The sequence below is a fragment of the Hetaerina americana genome, unplaced genomic scaffold (genome assembly GCF_022747635.1).
Source record: "Hetaerina americana unplaced genomic scaffold, ioHetAmer1.1.p SCAF_2, whole genome shotgun sequence".
Classification (NCBI taxonomy): Eukaryota; Metazoa; Arthropoda; class Insecta; order Odonata; family Calopterygidae; genus Hetaerina; species Hetaerina americana.
In genome coordinates this window covers 55,183,619-55,205,165 of record NW_027286763.1, presented here as the reverse complement: position 1 = coordinate 55,205,165, position 21,547 = coordinate 55,183,619, and the positions used below count along the sequence as shown (strand labels likewise).

Sequence of the window (21,547 nt, the reverse complement as noted above, 5' to 3'; positions counted from 1 at the left end):
CAGAGTATAAAAGAGAAGTGGAGTGTCGTGGCTACAAGATTTCATCACAGCGAATTCTATTTTTAATTGCGCTATTCAGGGATATCGATTTCTCCACTTCCCATACAGCTAAAGTCCATTGGTGCCAAAGATACACGGATTACTCATTAATTGTTTTCAATTTGATTCCTTAATCCCTTTTCCTACCCTATGCTAACTTTCCTACGACCTGAAATGGCTTCTTTCGTCCACTCCACTTAATTTTATCTTCAGACTTGTCCTTTAATCCAAAATTAGGATAGGTCGGCGATCTTTTGCGATCAATAGATTTAATAAACTTTATGGTATCAGGCTGCCCCAAAAAAGTAAGTTGTTCCTTCTGTTATTATGGATAATATTCTAAGTTGTATTCTTGGAGCCTGGATTCTGAATATGACACATCTACACTCAATCGCTCATCGAAGAATTATATCCATGTAAGTCTTTCGCTGCACCCTCGTTGTCTTCGTCCAAACTCACCATTTTCGGGGAGAGTTATCCAGTCAGACTGCGGGCATGCTGTAAAGATTAAGGACGCATAAATAGTTCACTTGGCTTCATTTTATGGCATCCTTGCGAATGATTCTATTGGCTTCATCGCTAATTTTTCGCACCTATTCCGGAGGGGGCCAAGTTTGTGACCCGCAACGTAACACTAAAGTACGCAGAGAAAAAATCTTGTTCAAATTCAACAAGGTGACATGACTTCGGGATAAAAGCCATTGAGGGCTCTCCGAAAACGACTGGTCCGCTCCAAAAGTTATTCATCCGTGAAAGTGGTCCCCACGTGAACTGCGAGATGAGTTGTCAGCTAGACCAATCCGCAGACTGGACCATAGGCGGATGACCCCGAATTTCACAGAACACTTTTCGGATGAAGTGTAATGCGAGAGAACGGTTATATAACGACCATAACTTTATCACTGCTAAATTCATAAAAAAATACGGGCGGTGAAAACACCCACAGGCCATCTCTCTCTCTCTCTCTCTCTCTCTCTCTCTCTTAGACCGAGGAAACTCTCGGAATCACTTAAGTAAATCTTGAATCGCGAGAAATTGGTGAGCTAACGGAGATGGAATTTCTTCCGGCACGAAGCAACAAACCAATTTTATTCGAACCCATGACTGATTTACCACTTCACCAGGGGCTATTGGAAGATGTGATCAAGTAAATGTCACCGTACGCGATCCTCACATCCGATCAGATATCCTTCGCGACCCTATATCTAATGTAAAGAATGGACTGATTTCACGGCAGTAGAACGATGTTTCAATACATTTGCGTACATATGTTTTCGAGTATATTGCAATAATTTTGGTGATTCAAAATCAAGAAGATCGGGGGCCTCGTTCGAGTTTAAATGATTGGAAATTTTACTAAGCAAGGGGTCAAAGAGCACAAAATCAGGACCCAAAATTTAAGATGCTGTTAATCTGTACAAAATATGATTTGATTCGAGGAGGTTCGAGAAAAAATCAAACATCAGTCTTTTATTACCTGGAATAAACTGAAATAAGACATAAAAAGGATTTACAAAAATACTTGGTGACAAGTACGTTACGTAGAGACATGGAAAAAATAAAGCAGATTGTAATACGGAGGGTAGCGTTGTATGGATAAGAAACCTGAGCTTTGAGACACGAGGATGATCGTGGGAGACTGCTGGCAGGTAGGAATGGAGAAAATAAGTTGGACAGAGAGGACCAACCAATTTTCAAATATGGCGGGCAAAGAGGCGAAGGTGCTGGGGGTAACCCGAAAAGAACAGAGAAAGTGTGCGAGTGGGGAAGTATTGAAAGGTGGTGGGCTGTTTACAAAGCCATAATAGGAGGGTAACACTGCGTAAGCAGGGTAGGGGAATGGATAGCGTCGGCTTTTTTAACAATGTTGAAGTAGACAGTCTGCAAAAAAATGAAGAAGGAAATTATTGACGGCACACAAGAGGGAGTTCTTTCTCTTCAATAGGTGACAATTTTTGCAGAGAACATTTTTTTTAGAGATGCGTCCGCATCCGAGGTAATTTTCAACGAAGATGACGAATACTGGTAAAATAATGAAATATTTAAACCGTTTAGTAATAATTAGCGATATTTCGAATTAAATCAATTACAGCTAATAAATATATTATATTTTAACCCAAGATTAAATATGGTTTTGTTTCCCAAATCAAATGATGGATTCCATGGGTAAAATTGAAATAAATTTAGCAGCTTGCCTATATTCATGAAAGATGCGCAAATAAAACCACACCTAAGTACGATTAGGATATTTACAGCTAATCCAATGAGGCAATTTACTGAACGTCCTACCAGTATACGGCAGATCACAAACTGCTCCTAAGCAATCTTATATCATTTAATATTTAAATCATTGCTGACAAATCTTCCCATGGATATTATATACATATATATATTTACACACACACATATATCAGCAAGTAATTAATTGTATCGCTAATAGACAGCCCATTATAGACGCCAGAAACGACAAAGGTACGCCGTAACACACATTTCTCTTAAAAATGGTCTATTTTTGCTCAAATCCGAAAATAGTGGAGCCAGACAAAAGACGCTTGCACATCAATATTTATACAAATACGCACTTCCCCTTCGAAGACGTGAAAAAATACGAACCCGCTAACTTGATTGCTAACAACATATTTTAATTTTTACGGCAACCGCCGCTGACCTCAACGAAAATGACAAAGCTGTTCTGTAGGAACGGGGCCAGGAGCCTTGGGGAAATAAGTTTTCGTCGTCGCGAGGGGCAGTATGGAATAAAAGAGGGAGTGCGTGGGCGAGAGGGGGATGATGAGTAAGTAGTCCCACGCCAATTTAATTATTCCCGTGGGCGACAAGCTTTTACCAGTCAGAATCCCAGGAAATGATTTTTTACGCTAGGACTCTCAGTTTTCTGCATCGATTATTCCATGTCACCTCTTATTGCATTTTAACCGTAACTGTGCAGATCGTCACGCATTCAAAGATTAGTAATTGAAACTAAGATACAACATTACCACGTAAGGATGTTTCTTAGACACATTCCAATCATTTGAATGATATAAACTGTAAGCTACTCCCTGACGTAAGCCTAACTCACCCCACCCCCTACCACAGCCCCCTCCTGATGGCTTTGGGTGTACCGTGGAGATGCATACAACTTCCCTCTCCCAGGAGAACAATTTCGCGCAATAATACCGAAACGGCATCACCAACACGGAGAACAAGGGATGGAGGGTGATGGGGTCGAGGGGAAAATAGAAAACACAGCGACGCTAAAGGGTAGAAAGGTAGAAGAGGTATCATCCTTACGTGCTCCTGTCCCCTTGCGCATATACCCTCCTCAACTCGCCCGCACCCCAAACTTATAAACACCTGCCTTATAAACCTGACCCAACCGCCCATTAAGGAGAGGAGGCGTATCTGGATATACACTGTTGGGGCAAGCCGCTTAAATCACGAGAATCATTCCAAATGGAAAAGCGTCCCAACCCCTCCCCCCCTTCCTCTTTTCCTTCCTCACGATGGGGTACGACCCACCCACCTGTTAGCACTGTGGGGAGGACCGGGGAACGGAGGGAAGGGGGCCAGGACGGGGAGTCGAGGGGCGGGGGTGAGAGGGAACCGTGGGTGTGAGGGGAGGGAAGTTTGGGCGAGGGGTAAAAAGAGAGGGGGAGAGTGAGGAGAGCGCGGGCCAAGAGATTTTGGGAGGCGTCTTTGGGGTTCGGAGAGGGAAGCGGGAAAAAGAGGGAGGGCAAAAGGAGTTTTTTTTTACAGGGTAGAGGGAAGGAAGAGAAGGACGAAGATAGAGAGAGAGAGGATGGAGTGTATAGAAGGGAAGTGGGGGAGAAGGAAAGACCACCGCGAGAGGGAGGGCAGGGGGGAGAGACGGCCAACCTCCAAGGCTTTTGCGGAGGAGAGCTCTTGGTTAGCGAGGCGGGGGAGTAAGAGGAGGAAGGAGGGGGAGGGGAGAAGGGAGATCCCGATGTCGGCTGACGTCACGCCGTTCATAAAGAGAGAATGAGGGAGATTCCTTTCCCGACGGCAGTGGAGGAGGCGGGAGGAGGGTGTTTGGGGGGGGGGATTTCTAGTGTCGGCGCAGAAGTGTTCGATTGATGCGGCAGAGGGTTATGTTATACGCCCCTCTCTCAAACGTATGCGCACACGGACACGCACTACTCGGGAACGAGCAATTGTTTATTTTTTTTACACCAAGAAGAGGTTTTGCATGCGAACGGAATTATATACATTCGCACTACAGCGTAATAATTCCGCGGAACACACGTGCATGGCATCAACACGAATGCGTTGGTTTTAAAAACCAGGGAAACGCAACGAACCCTACCCGCGCTTCGCACCATACGAGTCAACGGCGTGGGAAGAATCGAACTGGATTGTAAAACGACACAGCCTCTCTTCCTTCTGCCGTGTATCCGGCAGAAGCCGCGACCTTCCTCGGCCTCCTCGAACCACTCGCTCTGCTATAGAGCGAGCGCTCCATACACACACACACTCGAACCGAAATGGGTGAGGCTTCTTTGCGGCGCCCGAAGTTCGCAATCGGATATGACATGTGTACAACAACAAAACGGGATAAAATAACTTCGCTCACATCGAACCGTCTGTGGGAATTTCACGCGTCGTCGACGTAAGAAAAAATGTTTACATGCCCATCGCCCAACCCAAAAAAAAGACACGTAAATAAACCGAAATACCTCTCCGGGGACGACGAAAAGGAGACGGTATCAACGCGAGGAAGTGTTTCCCGTCGCCGGCGGTGAAGCATTCCGAGGGAACTACGTCACGAAGTACTCACGTTTTCCCGGTGAAGCCCCAGCGGTCTTCCTCCTCGGCATGGCAGGGGCAGCAGCCAAGGCCTCTCTTCTCCACAACTTCTTCCCGTCGGTCAAACAGCCCGCATATACCGGGGAGGCATCCCTTAAGCTCTCCGCACTTGCCTCGACTTCGCACTCACACAGCCATCTTGAGCACTACTCCTCTCAGACACTTTAATCCCAAACGACACGGTCGAATTCTCGGAGAACGGAAAACCGTTCTACGAGACGTCCTTCCTCTTTTACTCCCTGACGCGTCCTCTCTCTCACTCTCCCACTCCACGATCGCTCGACGCGGCAGTCCCTCCCGCACTCCACCCCACCCCCCTCTTGCTTTCCCACTCACTCCCTGCAAACCTCTGCACGTTAAAACAGTGCAACACAGCCACGGTCCCCCACATACCCACACACACAGTGATACACACACACACACCGAGGTATTCACTGCATGACGTCACAGGAGAGCAACAGAATGAGTTGGAACCGAGGTACCATCTGATGAGTATATAGAGAAATACTAGAACGTTTTTACGAGTCAATCAAAAGATGGAGCCACTGAATTTTAAATATTTCCTAACATTGCTTCATCGCGTGTATGGCAGATAAATATTCGTACATGATTAAAATATTTACGAATGTCCACTTCTGTATCTTATTACGCGGCAGTAAGAGCATTTAAATCATCTTAATTCCATGAAAAGGTGCATAGGTACGTCGATTAATTATTTCCTACCATCTGTCAATGTTTGAAAGCTTAAATTTTAGGCAATAATCCTCCCTAGCGATCGGAATATTCATTTTAATGTCGTGATGTTTAATAAAAAATTGTTTATGCTGAATGAGAAGCAGTGAATACCTCGTCGAATTTGTAATTAACGTCAAAACAAATTAGAGTGATCGTGGGAAATGATGGATACACTATTCTTTAAAAGCAATGCAATTAATTATTTATAATTAGCTCGAGACTTAACAAGTTCATCAATTATCTTTTCTCAATAGAACTTTGAGCATTGCGGTAGAATTCAGCAGCTGGTGAAAGTAAAAGACAGACGAATTTCCTAAGAGCCAATGATACAGCACATAAAGGTAACCACGGAATAACCTTAGTCGGCAGAAATGGCGGTCGGTGCAGCGTTATTTGGAAATGCTTCTTCTCGCTCTCAAAGCAAAAATTTAGTGGAGTTTAAGGCAGGAAAAATGACTCAGAAAGGGAAAATGGTCCATCCCGATAAAAGGAAAGGATTACTGTATGTATACCAATCGGATGATTCGTTGATGCATTTTTGTTGGAAAGATCGACAGACTGGAGCTGTGGAAGATGTAAGGATAATACTATATTTCCCACATTCAATATGCGATAGGAGTTATTTATTCACATTATTCCTTTCAGGATCTCATCATTTTCCCCGACGACTGCGAATATAAACGTGTGAATCAATGTACCACTGGTAGAGTATATGTGCTGAAATTCAAGTCATCCAATAGAAATTTTTTCTTCTGGATGCAGGTAAATGATTAACTAGGTCACCAAAGATATTGCTTAAGTGTACTCATATAAGTGGGAATGTTAACTATTAAAATTTTGCAGGAACCGAAAACAGACAAAGATGATGACCATTGTCGTCGAGTAAACGAAATGTTAAATAATCCACCTACTCCCGGATCACAAAGAAGTGGTGGCGGAACTCCTGATGGCGATCTCCAGAACCTATTAAATAATATGTCACAGCAGCAATTAATGCAACTTTTCGGTGGAGTGGGTCAGATTGGAGGACTTGGCAGTTTGCTGGGAACGATGGGGTATTAATTTGTTTCCTGTGATATAGCCTCCTTTCTATGCCAGTAAATCGATATTTTGGTTTATTTAACGAAACAGGCAAAACTTTGTAATGAGCCATATGTATGACTCCTGAGCGCCCAGGATTTAGAATTTGATCGGTGACCCATTTAAAAGTTAAAAATAATTGCAAAAATGAAGCAAGCATTCAGAACTTTCTTAAATTATGTAGAAGTATTGGATTTGATATTTATTCTTGGTTAAAATATAATGGTATCATTATTAATATAATAGAACCTATGATAAAACTTAATTATTTAGTAGCTTCAGTGTATTCCCATGAGAATACATTAGACAATTATACAATATTAAAAAAACTATGCCAAATACGTATTTTCGAGTAATTAGGAAAAGGAAAATCTTTAGACAAACCTTGTGGTATTTGAAAAAATCTTTTAGTTTGAAAGAACAATTTTGCTATTATTCAAAATAAACTTGGTGCATTAGCCAGCTTAATTGTGTTTCTTTCCATTAATTGATTTGCATATGTAAAGACCGCATTATTACTCTTTGACAGTTAAAACAATATATTTAGGGCCTAACTTGAATGCTGGTAATCCTGTTTTACAGCTAAATGGATTGGTATGAAGAACCTTTGAATAACATTTATTACTATTTATTACAATGGCTTAATACTTACTGTTGAAATCACATGAAGTAATGCCAAGAAATAAGTCTTCCTACCTGATTTCAGTCGACCCTCGTCGAGTCAGGCTTCGCGCTCCACTTCTGGGGGAACTTCAGGGACATCATCATCTTCTAATTCATCAGCCACACCAACTGTCACCACTACCTCTGCACAGCCCCCCACAACTACAAGCACCCAAAGTACCCCGGCTCCTTCGGAAACTTCCACTGTGGCAGTGGATTCCTCATCATCGACTGGTATTCTTGTTTAATTTGTCCATTCAAAGGCCCTAAGCGAACAAAGAATTACCAGCTATTGCCCTTAATGCCAGTAGGTAACACTGTACCATCAAAATAACTTGGCTGTTGGGTAGCTTAAGTTTTATATCCAAAGGCAAGTATGAAACTTAAGCTCTTATCATATCGTTGTGTTGGTATATTTCAGTTTAAACAAGATTGATGTATTTATTGAGTAATAAAGCTCCTAATGAACTCGTTTTTTATAAAATTGGTATGCCATTCAATTTCATTTTCTCAGGTGAAGTATCAGAGGACCATAATAGTGGGTGGGTGTTGGTTACTTATTCTTAAATCATGAATTTTTTGGAAGAAATTAAACTTTACATTCTGTAGAAATAATGAAGAGACATTTTAGGGAGGTCATGTATATGAAATGGGTGGTACTCACTTAGTATGTCAGAAGTTTTGGTTCAGATTCTGGTAGCAGTGAATTTTCAGAGCTATTTAAACTTCTACTACAATCTACTGCAGTGATTAGTTGTTTTTTTTCCTCTGGATCACTGAACTGTATTTTTTCATGAATGTTATTTCCAAACTTTCTATTGACTTCACGTCTCAGCTTCATGAGCCAGATTCCCTTAGCGTTAATATGATTCAGTAAGCATGTAATCACAATAGTCTTGGTTGAAAGTTGTTCTTATAACTTATTAAAAAAATGTATCTTCCAGGTAGTCAGCCTGCAATTCAACTACGGGATCTTCAAAACTTTCTTTCTGGATTGAATGTACCAGGAACTGAAGAGAATAAATGTCAAGGTATGGATAATTAGTTATAAGTATCCTTAAAATTGAAATCAGTTTACAAAGTGTTGAATATTATTAAGGTGAGAGAGTTGAATATTAATAAGGTGAAAATGGAGATAAAAATGTTTCGGTCACCAACATGTTGTTGATGGCAGAGGCATTTAGATTGGCTGTGTGTTCGTCTCTCCTGGAAAGGTTTTAAGAAATAGATGGTTTTATCAACTAGATTGTTTTGTGCCTATTTTAGAATCTGGAGATTCACACTGGCAGTTATAGAGGAATGAAATTTATAGAATAATGTGATGGCCGAGTGCTAATGCTGGTGGTGTTGCCGTTGTGCATTGACTTGGTCGTTCAGGCCAATTACCAGCAATGTTGAAAAGGCTAACAATACAATGAATCACAGCTCTTATATTTTCTCAAGATAGTTACTTCTCGCGCAAAAAAAATAATGACAAAAATGATAAAGACAGTAATTCGAAATTGATGTTACAAGATTTCTAGCAAATGCAGATTTTTCTATAATTTTGGTGACAAAATTTCTACAAAAATGCTTTAAATGCACACTTTCACAGTAAATAATCATCAATATCAGGTATTTTTGGGACAGGAGAATATTTTTACCTATGATAGTACTTCAGGAAATTTTACTTTAAGTGTGATTCATAGCTACTTACAAATGTTGATATCGGTGCTTTTTCAAGGGAGTAAAATATTTATCAGAGACATAAGCTTTGTAGAACACTAGTTTTACTCACATCATAATGCTTTTGGATCATGATATTATGCCCTGCAGTGTTGAATTCATTGTTAAGGCAAAATATAATCACATTTTCTTATCCCATTTTTGATGGCATCAAGATGGAAACCAAAGGTATGGCTCCAAATTCTGTCCTGAGGTACTGCACTGGAAATAAGATATTTTTTTATAACATCTGATAATTATTTTGCTCACCAGAACAAAAGTGTGCCTGAAGACTAGAGCTAGTGCTGAATTTCATTGTGCACCTTAAAATGAGTTGCATAATAACCATTCTACATTCTAAGTACTATGCACCAAATTTCAAAGCCCATGATCTTCAAGATAAAATAATTTAATTATCATGACCGTGCAAGATTATTAATCATCCTAATTATTAACTTTTGCCAAAGCAGCATTAAAGTAGCTTTGATGAACATCGGGTATAACATTTATTTAATTGTTCAAGTAATGTGCATCATTAAAATTTGTTTTCAAGAACTTGAGGTTTTTTCTTGGTAGTTTTAATGCATGCAATTTTGGTATTTCTGTATTTCAAGCAAGAAAGAAGTTGCCTTTTATTTTCAATTTTAAAAATGATGCTGAACTCAAAAAGACCTATTTTTCCATTGTAACTGTGTGGCATCATCCTTTTCCTTTATATAAATGTTTCTCAATATGCATAATAAAATTAATCTGTAAAATAGTATTACTGAGCTTTTTGAAAGAAATTAGATCTCAGTATGACTTGAACTTGTGTATAAAAGGTACATTTTTGTGGCAGTATTATGAGCTTAGCAGTATTACAAATTGTTGACAGTAAATCTGGCAAAATTGCCAAATTCGATCTGGGAAATTCCTGATATTTTGTCCATAGATTATTTGATGCAGGGTTTGCCATATGTCATTTTGAATAATAATTACTTTTCATGGTGAGATAAATATCAATTGTATTAATTTTTGAGGAATGAGAGAAAGTAAGCAAAATCACGAAAATTTATTTCTTCCGGAGCCTTTGCAAGTATATATTGACGCATGTCCTTTTAGAGAATTGTATCTGAAGATGTCGCCTATGCGAAAAAATTGTTACTACCATATTCATAAAATGTTGTAAATTTTACAAAGTTTGTCTTATTCGTCAAGATTCACAAGGTTGAGTCCTATACAATTGAAATGCATTTTGTTATTTATGGTATTGCATTACACTGTTGTTACGCGTACATCATATAAGGACCTAATAACCTACGGTGTTTTCATTGCTCTATGCTGATGTAGCTTGCTTAGTGGCCAGCTTGATCCAATTCTCTCCTATTTTACTCTATGGTTTTTCAATATTTATGTGGTCAATGAATCCTTTCTCCTTAATTTATTCAATGCGTAAATAGCTGAATTACATAGTTTTATATCGTGCATTAAACGTATTGCAAAACAAAATGTATTGAAACCTACACACAAAAAGTAATACTTGATTTGTAATTATTCCATAGTGAACATGCATATTGTGCCTCAAACTTTTGTCAGACATTGTTAATTTTTATTTTAAAATTATGGCAAGAATTGTTCAGTGTTCTTTTGTTTCCCATTTCTATCTATTCCTTAGTTCCCCACATTTTTTTTTTTAATGTGTAACCTAACAGCTACAATGTATGCCATCAGACTCGTGAGTTCACTGTATAAACCCTACCTTTGTCATGGAATAATATATTTTGCTATCATGAAAGTTTGGCATTGATATATGGAATGCTTGGGTCATGGTCTTTCTTAAACCCTGAGAAAACTCAAAATATCTAATTATCAGTAATATCCAATGGTAATTTATTCATCATAAAAAGTAAAATATCCTCTTGTATGTATACATAGTAAGTATATGCTGAGAAATAATGAACGAAGTAAATAAATATTCATTCCTTCTTGGAGGAAAACATTCTTCCCATTGATTGTAACCAAGACCTTTGAATAATGAGGTGAAAATTGAAATGGTGAAGATTATAGAAATGGCTTCGTCATGTCTTAACTAAGAAAGAATTCTTGTATTTAAATTAACTTGGAATTTTGTTACATATGTCTTCTCTTTCAGAACAGAGTAAGAAAAGAGTACGATCATCATTTTTGAAATTATTTCTATTTAAGTTACCATTGACTGAGTGAGCAATTTTGTTGCCTGAAGTGAATTTGCAAACGTTTGTGAGTTATGAAAAGGGAACTTTGTTCCTTTTGGTTTGTCCTTACAGTGGACTTGTCATCAGCTTTATCTTCGGAAAATCTGCAGGCAGCTTTGTCTAACCCTACGGTTGTGAGGGAACTGCAGACGCATCTTCCAGCCATAACAGGTAGTGAACAGCAGCCTTCAGAACAGTTGAAAGCTACTCTTCATTCACCGCAGTTTCAGCAGGTAGGACTTGTTTCATGTTATAGTTTCCATGATAGACGACTAGGGGTGATTTTTTTGGTGTTATGAAATCAAATGTTTAGCTGTCCTGGAGGGCCATGGGTTGTCTACATGATGCAATTTAAATAAAACTTATAAAATTTTGGTTTAGCTCTACCAGCTCTTTTCAAAACCAGCATTAGAGTTAAAGGCATTCTTTATGCCTGAATTCATATTATATCACAAGTTTTTTACCTTTTCAGGGCTTCACTGAACTCTCAGTTCATCTTCATTGTAAATATCAAATAGCTTTTCATGTGTGCTTGTCACTTGACTTTGAATTAGGCAACTGAAAGTAATACTCATATCACAAATTGTTATAATGATTTTCATTGTATTTATTGACAAAAGTGGAAATTCTTTTTGCCCAAATTCATACTATACTACTCACATGATTTTGTTTTACCTTTTTAGGCTTACTCCACCCTCAGTCCTTATTTGATTATTGAGCTTCAGGAATGTAAATGAAAGTAACATTTTATGGATAAGTTTTAATTCTGTGAAATGCTGGCATTAACATGAAGCAACACTTTCTTTAACTCCTTTATACCATTGTAGAACTTGGCTAGAGTCTTAGAAGATAACTATTGAATTTTTTTTGCTAAGTGGAACAACAAAATTGTTAATCTAGCCTCAAAATTGATTTACTTAAAATGTTTCTCCCTGTCCATTATCTAGCAAATACAAATAGTACACGAGCCAAGAAGATGTATAACCTACCTTTACTTGCATGCTAACCACCACAATAGTCATTTGGGGTGGTCCCCTGGGATGCACTTAGACCATGTTTATTAGTTTTTGTAGAGTTAATTAATGAATTACCATCTGCAACATTGATGGGTATACCAAATTTCCTGGCCAATGAGACTGATTTTTCAGGTTAAAATATAATAAGAAAATGGAATTGATACTACAATATTAGCAACTATATCAAAGTTTAGACATTTTAGAATCCCAGAATTTTATCATCACCGCTATGAAAATCATATATGCAGTTATTTTCATTGGAGCTTTCACTTTCCTCATATACAATGTCATCTTCACTACCATCTAGGGTATTGCTAATTCCACATTGTTTGAAAGACTAATGATATTCTCACTTTTAACTTTCTGGTAAGAATTTTTCACCCACTTAAAAAAAAAAAACTAGAAACTGAAGGACATTTCATTGCTCCTGTTGGTGATGTCATGAGTTGGTGCCTCCATCCACTCAATCCAACTTTCATCCATAAATCCCTTGAATGGTTTATTGACTGAAACATCCAGAGGCTGTAATTAAGAAGTTAATACACCAGGAATTCTAGCAAGATTTATCTTTAGTTCAGCAGCAAGTCTTTATGCTGAATCTATTATATGGGTGTTTAACTGATTGCACGCTAATAAAGATGATTTCTTCATGAAACCACACCATCTGTAACCACAGCTTCATCCATTGGGATGAACATGAATATCAATTCCATGTGGAATTGTACATTAGGCAGTGTTTTTCATTTAAAGAATGATAAGGAAGTTTGAACTGTCAGTGCAATAAGCAAGAACAACAGTATAGCATGTCTTCTTGTTAACATTAGTCTTAGTCATTACTGTTTTAGCACCTTTAATATCCACTGTTCTATTTGTTGACTCATCAAACGTCAAGTGTCCCTAGTTCATGTTCCCTCTTCATCATATCACAAACCTTATCCTTTTTCTCAAGTTTATGCCGTACCTATTTGTGGAATTCTATGATCTTTCAGGTTAAAGTGTCAGTTTTTATGCTCTTATAGTTATGGTATGCATGTATAGACCATTTCTCTTCATTTATCTCTTGCACAATGGTGTCTGAAAAAAATTATCAATAGGTATGTCTATCTGCTATAGACAAATAAATATAATTGGCTATAGCCATATAGCTAATTTTCTTGGTACAATTTAAATTGTTTTTGTTGAAACAGTATATACAGGTCTTCCTGTGATTTATTATAAATTTCTTAACATGTTCCTCAAGCTTTGGCCATCCAGGACAATATGAACGTTAAGTTTTTTACCCATATCTGCATTCACTAAATCCATTGTATGCTTCCTTCATTCTTGAATCATCTTCTTAGTTGGAGGTGGGACAGCCTTTCAGCTGCCTTGTTTGTGTGTTCTGCAGTGCAATTCACAACTTCCAAGTATAGATGCAAAACCGCATGACAATATTCTCTCTTTAGATACCATCAAGTTATTTTCATTTTAACTTTTTACGCAACACTTAGTTTCTGTGTATAAAGTAGGTAGGAATGTATTACACGTTTAAAGGCATTCGCATACTACTGTATTTTCCCATCAATAACTGACTTTCCCTTGCTAAATGGTGAGAATCAATATAGTGTTCAACTTGTGAACCAGAACACTGGGAAAAATCGGAAGATACCTAGTAAAAACAGTCTTTTATCTAACTCACACTCAAATTGTATTAATTGATGGAGTAGTCATGTCAACCACTACAAGTTGGTGAGATCAAATCCTGGTATTTAATGAAGGACCATCCATAGCTCCATACTGAAGAGGATATTTTCCTAAGCAAATTACGACAGTTTATAAATTTGTTCTTGAGCTTCTTCTGGCTCTTTCAAAAAACTTCCAGCCTCAACGAAAAACCAGCTGGTGGCCATTGAATGAGTGATGAGAGTAAATTCCATTGATCTTGTGGGAAATATGTTTCTGATTAAGGAAGTAATTGCTTACAGATACTGGCATTGATTTGGGTTTCATTGTACAGAATATATTTTGAATTTAAGGGCCATAATGTGGTCAGCAGATAAGCTTGGGTATAAATTATTAAATCTGTTTGACAAATTTTGTTGCAATACCTTGCTGAAATGAGCAGCAACGTTATAATAGTTTGTTGAAGTTTTGTATTTAGACTGACTGAATATAAATTATCCACGTTCAGAACATGATTGTTTGAGAAGCATTCAAGAAAAACTTAAATCGTGTAACTGGCCTGTTCAAAGTGTTAAATCTTTTTTGGAATTTGCTACATTGGACTAATTTAGGTTCTTTTACATACATGGATTTTCTGTGTCATCTGGTGAACCTTCCCATGTTGTTTTGATCTTGAGCTAAAAATCCTATTTCTCCACCAAGAGAAAACTAAGCATTTATTCCAGTTCAGTGTTTAAATTTTAACATTGTCTGAACTAATTAGTTGGATTTATTAATATTTTCTAGCATTATCAATGGAGAATGTGTCGATGTCATTACATTCCACAGGGTATTAATAATTACACTTCCTTTTCAGAATTTACAATAAGTGCATACCATTAGCCAGTATGTCTAGTGTAATGAATGCAGGTATCTTTAACTTTTAAGCAAAATTTCACTTTTTACTTAATAGGCCTTAGGAATGTTTAGCACAGCCTTGCAGTCTGGCCAACTAGGGCCAGTTGTGCAACAATTTGAAGTTGGAGATGAAGCTGTAACAGCTGCAGAGCAAGGAAATGTTGAAGCCTTCGTGAAAGCTCTACAAGGAGCCCTCAAAGAAGCCGAGAAAAAGGATGAGAAGGAAAAAGAAAGTAAAAATACTAGCGAAGACAAGAAGGAAGATGAAGATGATGAGGGAATGTCTCTTGACTAATTACAACCAGGAGAATGTAATATCTCAAGCTTTCAAAAACAATAAATGCAATAAATCAACTACGGTATCACCAGGGGGAACCTATAGTTGCTTTATATTTTCATCTTGTACACTTCGGAGCATTAAGTCATATGGCCTAAAAGTTAACAAATGTAACCCGCTATATTAAATTTTATCTTTAGTTTATTAAATAGTGATAATAAATGCAAAATATTTTGAATCAATTTCCTGTATTAACTATTGGTAATTGCACAACTACGCAAAAATTTCCCATAATATTCCTCAGTTTGTAAAGATTGTTTTATTCAAGCATTGACTGTAATGCATCACGAAAAAAATAAAATTTCTTACAACACTTACATAAGCACATTTATCAAGATTCTTTCACCTTGTACATATTAAATTGGACCAATATGTGGTACTGAATAAAGATATACAACATATTTACATATTTTAACCCAATTTACCATTTGAGCAAATATCTTGCTTCCAAGTATGTTGGATAGCATTGAAAACATTCAAATTCGTAAAAAAATAGGACCAAACCAGTAAGACAGGATTTCGCGCATTCTTGTGATTAAAATCCCATCATTCAAAAGGCCACTCGTGTTACAACATGCAATATATTGCATTTCAGTGGTTTGGTTCTGTTGAGATTAGTCTCAATTCATATTTTAACATGATCACTATGTTAAAAAATGCAAAGCAACATGGAAAAAAAACATTTTATGCTTCCCAAAAAGTTAATGGAAACATTCCTGAACTCTCCTAATCAAGCATTACCTATTTTCTTAAAGCAGGATCCTTCAAGGTTATTATGTTCTTTCCAGTGGCAAGTATGGATTTATAGAACATGGGGTCCATAATAACATTTGATACTGCTAGCTCTTTGAAGTACTCGGCTATATTAGGATGTCTCACCCTCAATATTGATTTTACTGGAACCCCTTCCATTTCAGGTAGCCAACGCTTGACCCGAAAGCCAGATTCACTCTAGAAAAAAAAATGGAAATACATTATTTAGATAGCATTATTTTTTGGAGTTTCTAATTCATTAATAGCATCTAGTCATTTAAGATGTAATCCACAGGATCTAATTGTGGATCATCTAAGGTTTGAAATTTGTAGCATATATTCTTAAATGCATTCATATAATGATGAACTATGTTCTACGTTGGAAATTAATCATTGAAAAATCTAATATATCTTTATGCAGAGGGCATCAATTTTATTCTGCTTATTATGTAACTTTTATAGCATGATAAAAAACCTACATCGAGGGAGTATTTTAGACAGCTAGTTCAGATGCTTCCATGCAACTAAATTTAAAATACACAAAATAACAATCAGTTGTCTTTCCAACGAACGCACCCAAAATTTTATTTTCTCCACTCAAAGTAACTACACAACTGCAGTCCAAGTAACAATAAATGTGTAGGTTTCCACATTAATAGTAAATATTTATTACAATATGAACGCATTTAAAAATGACACATTTTTATGTTTTGATAATCTTCGTCAAATGAAGAAGAAGAATGTTCACTGGGTGAAAGTGAGAGCGAGTCAGTTTAGGATGGGGAGGGTTACAAGAAAAGAGTTAAAGGGGAATGGTGGCTACTGAATGCTAGTGTCATTGAGTTAGCCTGAGTGATTCAAAAGCCCATTGTGGCCAATTATGTGCCTACTCCCAGGTTCTCACCTCACCTGCCAATTCTGGGATGACATCAAAGATGGTGATGATTGAGGAAAACAAGAGATTTAGTAGAGGAGCAGTGATTATTGATATGGCCCTGTATTTATACTGGGTATATTGATAGCAACTAGGCTTTCAAAATGGTGGCATCAAAATTTATTTATTGTGAAAATACACAGTTTACTCATTCAGTGATCATGGATTTTCACAAAGCGGAGCCTGAGACCATTGACTTTGTAGTGGGGTTCTTGATTAACATGAATGTTAAGAATGACAGTAAAGCTAATGGCATAAAATAGAGCAGGTATAATGGTTAATTTATTAAGGAATTGTTTTTTAATAGAGTGAATGGGTCCAGGAGTGACTAATTTAAAACAGACCATGTCATTAAACAAGGGGGCCAAATGCCCCTAAGGCTAATTCTTTAACAGAGATGGGTGCATGGATAAGGTAAATGTAATCATTGGCAATGCACAATTGCTAAACACACATTAATTATGATAGAAAACTTGGAGAGACTACAAGAGCCCAAGATGCTTAATTGATGTTAAAAAAAATGCAATTGAAGGAAAATGTGTCCTAATCAGAAGTGGTTGGATTTGATTGGGCGAATGGGAAAAACATGGATGGTAAGGTTAAATTAATAAACTTTTGGATATTAATTAGAGATAAAGGGGCAAAATGATAAGATAAAAAGCCATCAAATGTTAGCTGAGGTTTTTGTGACGAATACAAAACATAAATTTTTGTCCATGACAGGTAAGTGGCTGAATATAAATTATAAATAAATATGGAAATTAGAGAAGTTTTCGAGGTAAAATAATATAGACTGACGAATGAGTGTACTCAGAAGTCATACTCATGTACATTACAGGAGGTGCATACTTTATCATTGCCCACTATTCCATCTATTGCAACACACCAATGAATAATTTTATTTAAGAATATGATTCATTTTATTTCAAAGTCAGTTATTTTATAGATTCACCACCAACCTTTATCTCCAATGATTGAAGAACGGGAGGATTAGCACCAAATAAAACTTCCATTTCATTCTTTTTGTATGAACATGTATCCTGGACAGCATGCAATTTTTTCTGTTGATCTATGTGAAAAGGCAATTTGAACATAGTAAGAAGAGTTAATAAAATATAAACAAATGAATATTTATGTACCAACCTTTTTCTTTCAAGACCCTGTTGACCCTTACTTCCTGTGTCTTTCCATCCTTTTCCTCAATAATTGTGAAGAGAGACCATATATCTCTTCCTTCCAAGCTCAATTTTTTATAGTTTTCAAATTTCAGAGTGTTCACGATTGACTATTGAAAAAGTCGCCACAAGTGACGGGGAAAAGATAAATGGTGTAAAACATAATGTTGCGCAGAATACACATTCATTGGATATTATTATCTTTACACATGATTTACGCTTACTTGTAAAATTTTCCTATTGGGGCTCCTCCTCGTAGACAGTATTACATCCTCACACGCGAAGTAGGCAAAGAATACAGGGGTGCTACTTCTAGCAGTTCTTGAAGAAACTCTGATCCAAAATATTTCTTCGTGTGCTTTCACTTTCACGTCCTAAAAACCATTTAAAGTAAGAAGAGAAATGACGTAACTACAAAATAATCGACAATGTGTATATATAGACAATGTGTATAAGTAAAACGTGATTTACTTACACATGGTGCTTTTAATTTTAAAGTGCTGCTTTTAATGTCATCTTCAACCTTTCGATCAGATAAAGCAGCATTAGGCCTATCTCCACAGAGTTTGAAAGCATACCATTTTTTCCTTTGACTGTGTAATAAAACATCTAAGAAAATTCACATCGTTAGAAACACACATCCAATTACAAAGTACACAGAGAAATATAACGCAATTATTTACCTAAAAGTTGGAGACCATGGATCATCTTCTGAAGATACACTTCGTCGACCTCCTAAAATCGAAATGAACGAATTTGATCATGACTGCTATCTTAAACATTCAAGAATATAAGATATTAATTTGAAAATCTGACCTCTACAGTAATGGCTACAGCTCTATCAGCTTGTAATTTTGAATTTATTTGACGTTTTGGAAATGTCTTCAAAACGTTGTCCCATTTTCCCTGTCCAAATAAGTCAATGAATGACCTTTTAAATTCTGCTTCGGAAAAATTCTTCAGGATTCTTCGGTATTCCTTTCGTAGACCTTAAGAAATACAAATTTTAAATCTGACATTAATAGCCATAACAGAAACATTATAAGAAATAACTAGTCAGCTGCTGAAAAGAGGTACTTACGGATGAGATTACTCATAGTCTTTGGAGAATAGAGAATTACCATTTATTTCTTCCGATATATACAATGTATGGGCACAAAAATATCAATGAAATAGAATAAAACTTAAGTTTTTTCGGAGTGTCTTCATCACTTTGGCGCTCAAAACACTGTTGTCGACTTTTGCCACCGACGTTTCGTCAACAAACAAGATGGCCACCTGACAAATTTAAAACATATTATCGAAACAATTTACATTCATTAAATACTCATTCTGCCGTACGAGGACAACTATACTAGTGAAAACTAAGAAATGCCGTTCTCATATTTCCTTTACAACCTTTATCACTTATAATCGCTTCGAAATAACACTAATTACAGCTTGCCCATTGCCAACTAAAGAGAGTTTACGTAGATGTCAGGGTGCATAAATGCAATGCCGTTATCGATGCAATAATCTTAGGTGAACACAGGCAATTGCCCGCGCATCCTGATCGTTTGTTCATATCACCATATTTTTTATTGTGTTTCAATTTAAAAATTTCTAAAATAATCCGGACATCTATTCATCCAGATAAAGGCAGCACAGCCTTTCTCTCCACAATATTATCCTTTGCCACATAAACTCACTATATCTTGGAGGACGGAGATGTAAAACAAGGTGGAAAGGTTCCAGATCGATTCCAGGGGAGGCCTCTGGGCATACTCAGCTTTACCCAAGCTGTGATTTTTCGGGTATCAGGTTTTCCTATGAAAACATTCACGACACAAAGGATCATACCCCGCTCTCTGGTCTGTGGGATTGACAGGTGCTGTCATATACGGAGCGTGGCAGCGGCAGAGTATCCGCGGTCGTCATCACAAGATATCCTTGCAAAGTGGAACCTGTCAGAAGTGTAGGCGAAGACAAAAAAGAACCCAACCTGTTAGAAGAGGGACTGAAAAAGTAAAGACCATTTTGATTAAGGACAGAGAAATTTAAAAGTATGATAAGGAAGACCCAGAGAGAAATATTTAGATATTTTACGGCTGCGGGAGGTGAGGTAAAAGGACAGTAGAGATTATTGGAGCAATAAATATAGTAATATACAGTGAAGGGGAAAAGGGCCAACGAGGGGTGGCAGATGATTGAACGAAAAGGTAGGAAGAGGCATAGTAAACAGGGCAAGCAAGTGATAAGAATTCAGCCTAAGTAAAAGGTAAAACAACGAACTCAGTGTTTACGGTAACAAGTACACATAGGGAAGAAGAAATATAGGGTATATGATCAATTAGAGAAATAATTGAGGGTATCCCTGAGGGAAACATTAATTTGGAAGAGTGGAATATGGTGGAGGGCAAAGGAAGAGAAATAAGAGACTAGAATTTCGTAGCACAGAAAGAAAGCAATTACCAGTAAGTTTAGACATGATAGGGATAGGTTAAGACCAGGCATATTATATTGCAGGCAAGAAAGGGAATTTTGAAATAAAACAGGGTTGGAGGGATAGATAATTTTCCTATATAATTACTTAAGGGTCTAGGAAAACATTGAAGGGGAAGTTTTTATTGACTAATTCGTAGCATTTATAAGGGAGGAATTTAATCGGAACATTTTGTAGGCTGTTTTAGTTCCATCCCGAAAAGGGAAAGGCAGCTGTCTGCGAGGGCTATAGAAGAGCAAGTTTGATTTCATAAACAGAAAAAGTGGTATTTACATTCATCAATAAAAGGATGGAGGGTAGAGCTAAGGATTAATTCTGAGATGATCAGTTAGAATCATGTCACCATAAGAATATATGTAAAATGATCACTCATTAAATGAAAATTTGCTTACGAGCAACTAGGACTCGCTTCTAGCTCCCCAGGATCATTTTACTTCTGCTGACTCAAAAGACTTCGGCTCTTTTTCTTCACTAATTTTACCTCTCTTGCAATCTTAACACCGCAACGATGCAATAATTCTTTGCCTGAAGTCATGTAATAGGTATATATTCTTGTGGAATTTTCCTCAGCAATTTCAATAGTGAGTACACATATCTGATTACAGAGGATTCCCAGAAGGAACTGGTATTAGTATGCAAACAAGACTGTAGCCCTACCATGGTGCAGTCTATAGAACCATATATCCCATGCAGGTGCCTCTTCAGGTTCTGTTTCTTCTGAGAAGGTGGCCAACACAGGCCGTATTCCATTTCACCACAGATGAACTTCTAGATAGATGTATTGAGCATAATGATATTTTTTCAATTAAATTCTACTAAAATATAAAAGGCAACCTTGAGGTTCTTTTGAAGGATCCTTTAAAGAAGCCTTCATCTCTGAGTAAAAAATTTTTTAAATCCTTAAAACAAAATTACTTATTGGCTAAGGAAATTGTGGCCATTTGGGAACTAGATACATTTCCGAAATTATTATCTTAAACTAAATCTTATGTTCCAATGATGCAACATTTACCTATAAAATTTATTTCTAATA

The 21,547-nt window shown here is 37.1% G+C and overlaps 3 protein-coding genes across 3 annotated transcripts in view; 1 reads left to right on the top strand and 2 right to left on the bottom strand.

The window, feature by feature from the left end:
• The window catches only part of shn (zinc finger schnurri), a 190,957-nt gene extending 185,805 nt beyond the window's left edge, over window positions 1-5,152 (bottom strand). Inside the window, exon 1 of the mRNA XM_071585533.1 lies at window positions 4,835-5,152. Coding sequence (XP_071441634.1) covers window positions 4,835-4,874 — 40 coding nt within the window. The 5' untranslated portion in view covers window positions 4,875-5,152. The remainder of the gene's footprint in view (window positions 1-4,834) is intronic.
• A 714-nt stretch (window positions 5,153-5,866) lies between these two features.
• Window positions 5,867-15,416, top strand: Rpn13 (regulatory particle non-ATPase 13). The gene is made up of 7 exons (XM_071584672.1): window positions 5,867-6,173; window positions 6,244-6,360; window positions 6,442-6,653; window positions 7,385-7,575; window positions 8,286-8,372; window positions 11,331-11,491; window positions 14,889-15,416. Exons 1-7 carry the CDS (start codon window positions 5,970-5,972, stop codon window positions 15,126-15,128), a joined length of 1,212 nt encoding a protein of 403 aa, XP_071440773.1. The 5' UTR covers window positions 5,867-5,969; the 3' UTR covers window positions 15,129-15,416.
• Window positions 15,411-19,329, bottom strand: LOC139687490 (uncharacterized). Its single transcript, XM_071584674.1, has 8 exons — window positions 19,114-19,329; window positions 18,849-19,021; window positions 18,716-18,767; window positions 18,508-18,641; window positions 18,257-18,406; window positions 18,001-18,142; window positions 17,817-17,926; window positions 15,411-16,121 (listed from the first exon to the last, which is right to left on the bottom strand). The coding sequence occupies exons 1-8, from the start codon at window positions 19,154-19,156 to the stop codon at window positions 15,912-15,914; spliced, it is 1,014 nt and encodes a 337-aa protein (XP_071440775.1). The 5' UTR covers window positions 19,157-19,329; the 3' UTR covers window positions 15,411-15,911.
• Window positions 19,330-21,547: the final 2,218 nt, after the last annotated feature.